This window comes from Marmota marmota, unplaced genomic scaffold (assembly GCF_001458135.2).
Source record: "Marmota marmota marmota unplaced genomic scaffold, marMar, whole genome shotgun sequence".
Lineage (NCBI taxonomy): Eukaryota > Metazoa > Chordata > Mammalia > Rodentia > Sciuridae > Marmota > Marmota marmota.
Window position 1 is genome coordinate 48,879,908 of NW_026000037.1, and position 11,113 is coordinate 48,891,020.

The 11,113-nt window shown below is 46.1% G+C and overlaps 1 protein-coding gene across 1 annotated transcript in view; it reads left to right on the top strand.

Moving 5' to 3' along the window:
* Positions 1–2,848: 2,848 nt before the first annotated feature.
* The window catches only part of Tbr1 (T-box brain transcription factor 1), a 10,588-nt gene continuing 2,323 nt past the window's right edge, over positions 2,849–11,113 (top strand). Inside the window, 7 exon segments of the mRNA XM_048812374.1 lie at positions 2,849–4,716; positions 5,295–5,449; positions 5,818–5,939; positions 6,515–6,673; positions 7,829–7,890; positions 10,932–11,111; position 11,113. The exon segment at position 11,113 is cut by the window's right edge and continues 2,323 nt beyond it. Of these exon segments, the coding sequence (XP_048668331.1) occupies positions 4,025–4,716; positions 5,295–5,449; positions 5,818–5,939; positions 6,515–6,673; positions 7,829–7,890; positions 10,932–11,111; position 11,113 (1,371 nt within the window). The 5' untranslated portion in view covers positions 2,849–4,024.

The window sequence follows — 11,113 nt, forward strand, 5'->3', positions numbered from 1 at the left end:
TGTTAAGATTCATGGTACAGCACCATACTGGCTACCCCAAGCATATGGAAAAAGAGAGAGACACCATGGTTAACTCCAGTCTGCACCCTTCCTTGTGAGAGTATTTCCAAGACTTAGCAAGGTTTATTTGGGGTCTTAAGATGTAGACTTTACCTACTTTAGGAATTATAAATATTGTGGTAGACCATTTATTGTCCTAGTTGAACAATTCTAGGCTTTTACTGGTTGTCTGATGAAGTTAACAAAAACAAAGAAATGGCTTAAATTCTCAGTATGTCTCATAGTGTCATTTTTGGTTGAATTAAGAGGAATTCTAAGCACCTTTTGCTCATTCTGTAGTTTCTTCTTTTACATAAAGATATTTTTATGTAAAACATGTAATATATTAATTCAGGTTATTAGGATTATCTAACCATTTACAATTAAACTAAGGTAGAATTTTTCCTTTTGCTTAATCTCTGTAGGTTTTTTGGACATGACTTTTTTTTCCACTTTATAATTAAGGTTCTTAACTTCAAAGATTTAAGAGCTAGTTAAGGTTTTTTGTAGAGTATGCCTTCAGAAGAAAGATTTAGTATGTCAAGGACTGGTCTTGATATTCAGATTGGAAAGTATTCACGGGTTTATTTTTTTATTCACTTCAAGGTGTGTATTTGTTTACATAGTGATTAAAACCCTTCTGATAAGGTTTACATAGTGATTCTGTTTTTGCCCTTGTTTGATCACTTGATCTTCCTGGATTTTCCATAGCCACATAACACTTCCTCTTGATTCATGTTGGAGACAGTTCCAATTTCAGAAACATGTTAAAAACCCTCCTAGCAGAAAACCTGTGTTTTCTTTGTAGATTGAGTCCAGTGGATCAAGAATCAGGATATACTAAGGGGAGAAGCTCAGGGAATGCCTTTGTCTTGGAATGTGCAACTGTTTTATCAGTAGCCTGATGCCCTAGGCCCAGTTAGGCACTGAAATGACTTTGTGTTTGTGTGCACATACTTGCCCACACATGGGTGCACGTGTATCTGATATGCTTATGTGAGCTCTTACCTACCCACTATGTAGAGTTAATACAACTCTGGAAACAAACCTTCGGCACAGATATAGCCCTACTTTCCTCAGACTAGTGTAGAGCACTGAAAATTCCAACCTCACGATTCAAAATGTGACCTGCCTTGATTAATAGCATCTAGATATTATGGAAACATATTCCACCCCAAACCTACAAACAAGAATCCTGGGATGGTTCATATGCACTGGTCTACAGAAGTATGGATCATAATTAGTTGTGATCTTGAGGAAAGTCTTAGTTTTCCTTCAGGAGTATATATTAATTCAAAACAAAGACTACACGTGATGAATTATTGAAAATAGTTCTGATAATCCAAAGTGGGTCAGTGCAATTCATCCCTTAGTTCAATTTCTTAAAAATTCAGAGGTGCACTCCATGTCTTCTCTCTCCTTTTAACACCTTAACGTGTCACTTTTGCATTCTTTATTTATTAAAAAAAAAAAAAGCCAGTTCAGGGTGCCAGGAATAGGAAAGCCTCAAAAGGAGCTGAGAGCGGGTGTCTCACTTTCTCCGTGTATACTTAAGGTTCGTGTCCCATTGAGGACAGAGAAAGATACCCTATGAAGCACCAGAGGGAGAGGCAATCAGAGACAATGATTGGAAGAGGGGAGGAAATGTAGGTGGCCAAAATGGAACAAGAGCCTTTCAGAGGAACAAATGGCGGTGGAAGGTCAAGAGTAGGAAAACAAGCGAGTCAAATGGTGTCATAGCTGATCTCCCCCTCCCCTGCGCCCCAATGCCTCACTGGCTAAGACCCTGCCGGTTTGTGAAGCTTCATCGCCAGGAGCCGAGGTTTGCTTTCGAAGGGAAAAATGAGTCTGGCTTTATTTTTTTCTCCCAGAAAATTGCCTCGGCTCGAATCTGAGACATCTGGTCATCAACCTGTACAGCCTAGGGCCGCCCGCGCCGAGCCTTGCTCTCGGCGCTCTGCTGGAGGCCGCAGCTGGTGCCCAGTGCAGCTAAAGCTCCCAGCCCGAGTTGGGAGGCGGCGCGGTCTGGGCTCAGCGCTGACCACTCAGTCCACTGCACTGCTTTAAATTACACCGTAGCCGCAAAGCTGCGAATCTTATTAACCCCTCTCCGCCCACGCCCAGGATCCACCCAATTTGCCCAGCGCCTCTGTCCCTGAGGGAACTGCTCCGACCCAGGGAGGCGGATGCGCCTGCTCGTAAACGGACTCCATCAGATGAGATGCCAAGGCCTCGCCTGTGGCACGGAGAGAGTGTGTGCCCCTGGGGTCTCCACCAGAGGTGGTCACCCGGCCCTCCCTCAAGTCTCCCAGGCGGAGCAAGCCCTCGAATCCGCCACCGCGCTGGGCCGAGCTGAGCTCCGGTCCTGCGCTCCTCCTTCTCATTCCCGCGCGGCTCTGGGAGACTGGGAAGAAAGCCGCGGGAGGCCAGGTTGGCGAGTGCCGGGCCACGGGAAGCAGCTTTGGACAGTTAAAACCTCTGCTGCTCTTGGCACTATGGTTCAGATTGATGGCTGGGCCCATCTGCAGAACAGGTACTGGGAGATCTTTTCTCCCAACACCTCGGAATTACTTTGGGCCTCGTGCTATTTATTTGTGCCAAAATCCCTTCAAATTGGTTCTTTTTTCTATTCCTCTTTAGATTCTTCCTCCTTTTAAAATTACTGGCATGGATTCTTTTTCTCCCCTCCAGATTATATAAACAGCGTGCGCGCGCGCGCGCGCACGCGCACACACACACACACACACACACGAATGTGCAGAAAGATCATTGCGTTGACACCACTTCCACTCTGTCTCCCCAGATCAGCGCTCCTGGCTAACCCATTTGCACCGGGACTCAGACTTCTCTCCTCCTGGCTAGGCTTTTGAACCTATCGCCAATCCAGCCCCTCGGAGAAAAGGAAGTGGAGTGAGACTGGAAGGTTGCATGGTGCCTGCCCCCAGTTAGATGCTCCTCAGATAATCTGCAACCAACTTGGTTTATAAAATATTTAGTAAAGACCCGGTAAACATCACTGCAAATACATTAAGGCACTTCAGCCTGACAGCTTATGATTATTTCAAAACTTCAAAAGGAGATCATAGATTGTCACTGTTTCTATGCTCCACCAAGAAACCGAACCTTCCCGAGGTGGGTGGATGGGTGGGTGAGTCGCTGCTTTTCGTCCCCACTTCTCCCCCCTCCTCCAGCTCATCACTGTGGCTCTCAGCAGCAGGGACTTATTTATGTATATAGTTTAAAAGGTGGGGGATGGGGGTGAGGGCACCAAGGACACGCAGGACCTGCTCACAAAGCACCCACTCAGGTGTTGTGTGCTTCTGTATTAACTGGAAAAGACAGACTCTGGAACTTTTACAGGGCGAGAAGAGGCCACCGGCTCGCGCTTTGTATACTTTGCACTTGAAATCGTTACATTCAACTGAATATTTGGCTCATTCAGATCCGAAAAGTCTCCTAGCATCATCGAATTTCCTCCTCCGCCCCTCGGCTCTAAAGGGGGGAAGAGGGGGGAAGGTAGGAAATGTTTAGTAAATTGCACATCTTTGAATCTTCCTAAAGCAGTGGTCACAAAGCTTAAAGGTGACACAACAGTGCTCACGTAAACCAACACACATCCCCCACCCCCGAAGCCAACAATAAAATCATCCCCTTAAATTTGCCATGATCGTCGCGACCAGGAGCCAGGTGATTATCCTAATTAATGTCTATCTAATTAAATTACTGTCAGCAGTTAACCAATGGCAGGAGCCGTTTCATCGGCTGCACAAGCAGCAAGATCAAAAGTGAGCCTTTTCTGATTGCTGCATAGTGTCAATTGGCCAATCTCTTCTCCCAGGGAAAAAAAAAGTAAATCAAACCTTTGAGAAGCATTTGCTAGTTGAAGTGCTTTCTGTCTAGTGAGGGGGTCTGTGGATTTTTAGTTTATGATAAATAGGACTTTAAAAACGAGGGACGGGAGGGCAAGTGTTCAGGTTCTAGAGCTATGCAGCTGGAGCATTGCCTTTCTCCTTCTATCATGCTCTCCAAGAAATTTCTCAATGTGAGCAGCAGCTACCCACATTCAGGCGGATCTGAGCTTGTCTTGCACGATCATCCCATTATCTCGACCACTGACAACCTGGAGAGAAGTTCACCTTTGAAAAAAATTACCAGGGGGATGACGAATCAGTCAGATACAGACAATTTTCCTGACTCCAAGGACTCACCAGGGGACGTCCAGAGAAGTAAACTCTCTCCTGTCTTGGACGGGGTCTCTGAGCTTCGTCACAGTTTCGATGGCTCTGCTGCAGATCGCTACCTCCTATCTCAGTCCAGCCAGCCACAGTCTGCGGCCACTGCTCCCAGTGCCATGTTCCCGTACCCCGGCCAGCACGGACCGGCGCACCCCGCCTTCTCCATCGGCAGCCCCAGCCGCTACATGGCCCACCACCCGGTCATCACCAACGGAGCATACAACAGCCTCCTGTCCAACTCATCACCGCAGGGCTACCCCACCGCGGGCTACCCCTACCCACAGCAATACGGCCACTCCTACCAAGGAGCCCCGTTCTACCAGTTCTCCTCCACTCAGCCGGGGTTGGTACCCGGCAAGGCACAGGTGTACCTGTGCAACAGGCCCCTTTGGCTGAAATTTCACCGGCACCAAACGGAGATGATCATCACCAAACAGGGAAGGTAATGCTACATTCTTGGCTGCCGCTGCTCCAGGCGCGGCCAGGGGGCAAGCGCACCCAGGTTGTGACCGCTGCGGTAGCGACTATTTGGGGTCGGGACAGAATGGAAGGCGCTCTGGAGCGCCCTGGAGTTGGCTGGTTTTGGAAAAGGGGAAAGTGGAAGGGATAACCGCCGTGGTGATGTTGGTAGGGGGGAGACAGATGTACGAACGCGGTCGGAGAGCCAGTCAGTGGCTGGAAAAAGGCGAGAGAAAGAGGAAGAGCCCCGGCGGGCTGCCGGGTGATGGGAGGGACGCATCAACGCCTGTATGGACCGTGAGGTGGAGAGGCAGGTCGCCAACCTTGCTCTCTACCTGAGCAGTGATACCTGTCGACTCCCCCACTCCAGCTGACTCGCTGCTCTTCCCGTTCAGTCCCACTTCTTTCCTTTCCCACCACCCCTTTTCTAGATTCGTTAATCTACCCTTGGAGAACAAGTTTTGCTTTGCTATCTGGCGCCCCGCTTCTTGCATTTAATCTTTAACACTTATTTTCTTTTTTCCTTGTTTTCTCTCCCCCCGCCCCGCTTAATTTAAATAGGCGCATGTTTCCTTTTTTAAGTTTTAACATTTCTGGTCTCGATCCCACGGCTCATTACAATATTTTTGTGGATGTGATTTTGGCGGATCCCAATCACTGGAGGTTTCAAGGAGGCAAATGGGTTCCTTGCGGCAAAGCGGACACCAATGTGCAAGGCAAGTCCTTCCAATTAACACTTTTTCTTGACACTTATTTAGGTGAGAATGATTAATTAAAGCCTTTGTGGACTGGCGAGCGACTTTTAAAACGATCGGCCAATGACTTCTTAAAGGAGACGAGGGGACAAGGGGACAGACTGAGCGAGAGGGGGAGGATTATGCAAAAGCTATTTTAATCATCCCCAGTTAATAGGAAGAAAGCACGGCCTTAAAAAGCCGAGCTAATGGGCCTCACAGTGGAGTGAGGTGTGTGTGTGTGTGTGTGTGTGTGTGTGTGTGTACGCGCGCGCGCTGGCGCTATGAAGTGAGGAGTTAGGACTGGGCAGTGCCCGGGGCATATGTAAACAACGTACTTCTTTCTCTAGGAAATCGGGTCTATATGCATCCAGATTCCCCGAACACTGGGGCTCATTGGATGCGCCAAGAAATCTCTTTTGGAAAATTAAAACTAACGAACAACAAAGGAGCTTCAAACAACAATGGGCAGGTCAGTGGCTCAAGCGCTCGTGCCTCCCTCCCCCCTCTCACACACACACTCACACACACTCGCGCACACACCGTTCGACAGTATAAAACAGCAAGCGAAACTGGATGGTGCTTTGCTTCATTAAATACTAAAAAATTATATTTCCGCCACTCAAAATTATATTAGATCTATAAAGTTGTTCTTTTTGCCCCCCAATCCTGGCCCAATTCCGGAGTTCCCGACCTTCCCAAGTACAAATACTGATTAATTTTGAGAAGGGAACCCAAGAGATCTGCAGGTTGTGAAAAATCTTTGTTTCTCCTCAAAGGAGGTCTAGGAGAAGGGCTCTTGAGGATCCGCGGTCGGGTTTGGTTTTCGCGAGTATCCAGGCGGATTCTCGCTCCCTGAGGCGCGAGGACCCATCTGCTGCAGCCACCGGGTCACTAGCCGGACGGGTCCCGCGGTCAGTTATCCGGGGTGGCGGGATCTAGTTTGTCCTCGCCAGGCTTTGGAGTAGCGGCCGGTCGCACACAACCACCGGCACGACCACCAAGTTAACACGCCGCTCGGCGTTCTCCTTTTTCTTCGTCGGACAGATGGTGGTTTTACAGTCCTTGCACAAGTACCAGCCCCGCCTGCATGTGGTGGAAGTGAACGAGGACGGCACGGAGGACACCAGCCAGCCTGGTCGCGTGCAAACATTCACTTTTCCCGAGACCCAGTTCATCGCGGTCACCGCCTACCAAAACACCGATGTAAGGAGGCCTAGAGTCTGTGTGCGCGGCTGGCGGCGCTGACATTTCCCGCACCCTCCGTATCCCCGCGCCCTCCTGGGCTCTGACGATAACAGCACCAACATCAGCAACAGCTGGCTCTGCGGAGCGCTTTAGGCTTAGGGCTAGGGGCCTGGTAGGCACTTCCCTAAATACCATGCCCGGGACAATGCTTCCTATTTTTCGATTTCCTCTCTGACTCGGTCACTATGAGGTGGCCAGGATTTCTAGGGTCTCTTCTTTTGAGAGTTTTAATTTGTTCCTTAAAGTAGAACAAATTAAAATCTCTCTCCCCTCCCTCCCCCCTTCTTTGTTTCTTTTCCCTCTTTCCTTTAGGAAACAAGCAGATCTCCCCGTTTTATTCTCGGCAAGTTTTGACATCTAAAAAAATAATTTAAAAATTTTCAGAATTGATGGTTAAAATGAACAAATATTACAAGACAAGACTGGGGCTCTCCTTCAAAACAGTCTGTTCTGGGATATTAAAAAAAAAGAAAGAAAGAAAAGAAAAAAACATGCATTCCTATATGTGAAAATACAATAAATCAAATTACTGGGAGCTACAGAGTTTTCTGGCACTCGAACTTCTTCAGTATTTGTATGTTTACAAAAACTGATTTTACTGGCTGATTTGACTACTAGGAATGATAGGGGTTTTTTAGTTAAATGAAAATATTAAAAATGAAAACATGCTTTTATTTTAAATCAAACCCGAGTTTGAGATGCAATTTGCCTGTTCCTCAGTTGTGAATCAAAAGTGACCAACTTTTAAAAATATGGCAAAACACTTAAAATAGGCAAATTTGGTGATGAATTCAAGTTCTTTTAAAAAGATTTTTGTGCAAGTGCATTATGTGAAACAAGAATTTTAAAAATGTGAGTTTTAACCAAATCAGAACACACAGGAGAGTTCATTGAAAACAATGCCTCAGTTTTAGGGGTCACTAATTTAAACATGTCCTTCATAACTTTCATGATACTTGCTCTTTTTTGTCTTTTCATCTATTCTCTCTAATTTTTCAGGTAGGGAAATCTTGTTATTTAATAAAGCCATAGGCCTTAAGTCCCTGTAATAAGTGTCAGATGATATAAGAAGGGGAAATTACAGTCATCCCCCCCCCTCTTTTTCTCCCCTAGATTACACAACTGAAAATAGATCACAACCCCTTTGCAAAAGGATTTCGGGATAATTATGACACGTAAGTAATTTTGCATGTTCCTTTTCAAATAGTTGTGGATTGGCCTTTAGGTCAAGGGTGGATCATTATGTACAAGGGTTTTGGAAGTTAGAATGTGTGAGTTAATTGAGGTCTCTCTCTCTCTCTCTCTCTCTCTCTCTTGGTTCCCCTGTTCTCTGGTGATCTTGTGGCTTGGTATTTGTGTGATTTGGGTCAAAGGTTTCCTCTACCTATTTTTAGCTTTCCTGGGAATTACTAAGTTGGAGGCCTCTGGGTTTGGCTGGCTGAGGAAGCTGCCCTTGTTCCTGGGTGCGGGTGTTGTATGTGGCACTGCAGATGCTCAGCTCAGATTGTCTGTGTCTGAAACGGGCAATTCTGCCTGAAAGTGCATGTGGCTCTGGCAGTTGTTACAGTCTCCTTGGCATATGTGACTTTTATTTACCCATTTCCAAGTTTTGTGTAATAGCATTTCCTATGCAAGTTTACTATGGACTGAAAAAAAATGTGCAACCATCACAGGCGAGTTCATGAGTAGAATTGGTTGTAGTCAATTCATACTTCGGGAAGGACTAAGATGCTGTTGCTGTGTATTATTTATAAGCTTCAAAAGACAAATATTTCCTCATCTTGTATATCTAACCATGTGTCAATTAAATGCGTTGGTCCCCCCCCCCCTCTTTTTCAGGCTTCTTACCTATCTCTTTTCTTCTAGCAAAAAGCTATTCTCTGGTGGCAGCAGTAGGTGTAAACTAAAGGCTTTCTGGGGTTGTTTTGGGATTCTCACTCAGGGGCCAGTCATAGTGCTTAAAAATTCAGACAGTGTTATATAGCAAAATCTAAATCTGTAAGTTCCCCCACTTTTTCTGTCTACAGGAGAGAAGGGTACATACATCTTAGTTTCATGGCTTGGATTGAGTGTTTGGGATACAGCTCAAAAGCTGAAGCTGTTTTTGTCTAGGAATAGATTAAATGTGTAGAGAAAAAGGCAGGTGGCTGCCCCTATTCAATTTCCAGGCAGATATCCATCTTCTCTCTCGATATTTTATTTAAAAGACAGTCATTGGCATCACTGTATATAACCTTCTTATGCTTTCCTCAAAAGTAGTTCAGAGGAAGCAAGCCTCATCAATGATTCCCCAGAATAAAAACTTGGCTACCCAAGTTCTCACAACCTGAAAAGGTGGGGCCAGCACAGTTGAAAGAATGTGGCCCAGGAGACCAGGGATACAGGAGGAGAATCCTATTGATTTTGAGCTTTTAATTCTGTTATGAACAGCTGTTCCAAAGTATTTTATTTTGCACAAATCAATTCAGTAATCCCAAGTGGTTTGGGATCTGGATGGGCATCTAAACTGTATCTTTTGCAGACTGTTTTTTTTTCTTTTTAAAGTATTGTGATGGTAAACAGAGAAGATATTTGTACCTTCCTAGTTATGTTCCCTTTCTGCCTCCCTCTTTTTCTCTTATTTGAAACTGGAATTAAATTTCTAGAAGGAAATTACCGTAGTCACCAGAATGCACTTGAGCAGCCATTGCCATTCTCACCTGTCCCTCATCCTCTGTCTTGGAAAAGCCACTTCCCTTTCTTAAATCACTATTTTTTCATAATTTTTTTAACTATATAAAAACATACCTTGGGCTTTTTAGGGGGATAGTGAAGAATTGAGTGGTTTATGATATTTCCTTTCCCCACTTAATTGACTGGGCAGGCTTGATTTTGGAGAAATACAGAGAGGCACAAGAGTTCCTGGGGTACTAGGAGGTTACTTGGCCACTCACCAGGGAATCTCCTCCCCAAAGGATTAAGGTCTGACAAGACTGGGGCTTTCCTTCAAAACAGTCTGTTGACTAAAGACTAAAAGACTCATGTGTGAGCTAAATAAAAAGGGAGGCATGTGTGTATGTGTACGAGCAAACACTTCTAATCTTCATCCAATCCCCGGTTCCCCTTCAATTCTAATGGGATTTCCTAGGCCCAGGGCCTAAATGTTAACTTTTATTTTATCTAAGGTAATTCCCAACAACACAAACTCTGTTTGTGATTAGGCAAGTTATTTAGCTTCCCTTTGCCTTAGTTTACTCATCAGTAAAGTGGGGTTGCTGTAAGTTAAATAAGTTATTATCTGTACATTCTACAGAAAACAGTCCCTAGCACATATATGCTGTTGTAAGGGTTAGCTATTGTAAGTGGTTCATTGCTTGGGGGAGGTTGATAACTGTACTATAAGAGTTTGCCCTAAAGTTATTGCCAAGGGTGGATCAAAAGCTGGGGGTAGAGAAGGTCGGAGTAAAGAACATTTTTACTTTTTAAAGAGTTTTATTGATTGGGGATGATTGTTTCCAAACAGTCATTCTCATTCGTTTGCATTGGTAGAGGTGGGAGTCAAAGGCTCACACAGGGGAAACAATAGACAAAAAATACCTTCCAGCAGCAATCACCAGAGTCTCAGAAGACCAGCGAAAGCCAGTCTTTGATGATTACTACCTGGATATATGTGCCCCCCTCAACCCCCGCCCCCCAAATAATATTCTCCCCAGGGCTGGCTTAGACTATCTAGAAAATGGAGAAGCAAAATCATCTGAACAATCAAATGGACATAGGAGTGTTAAAATGGTGAAGGGAGTGGGTACCTATTTTTAAAATTTCACTCAGAAACTTGCCACAGAGGAAAGGCCCATTGGGCAAATGCCTCAGTCCCAGTGTACTCTGGCTCAATGTGTGTACATAAGGTGGAGAAATGGGACGAAAGCCTCCTGCGGGCCCCTCTGGAGTCCCCTGTGCCCTTAGCAGGGGAGAGAAGGGGAAGAGGAAAGCCTTCCTCTAGGTGCTCTATGTCCTGCTTAGGTTTCTGCATAGACAAACGGCCTCCTTATAAACCCAAGACTTATTTTGGGGAGGATGCAGGTCCTGTGACCTTCTGTTGCATCCATTCTGTATAGCAAGGGCAAATTACAGACGGAAAGTGTGGAGGTGGGCGAAAAGTGGAGGTATCCTTCCCTTCAGCACCCTAAAGGGACCTCCGCGCCACCCGTCGGTTCTCTCTTTCTCCCTTCCCCCGCAGGATCTACACGGGCTGCGACATGGACCGCCTGACCCCGTCGCCCAACGACTCTCCGCGCTCGCAGATTGTGCCCGGCGCTCGCTACGCCATGGCCGGCTCTTTCCTGCAGGACCAGTTCGTGAGCAACTACGCCAAGGCCCGTTTCCACCCGGGTGCAGGCGCGGGCCCTGGGCCGGGGACGG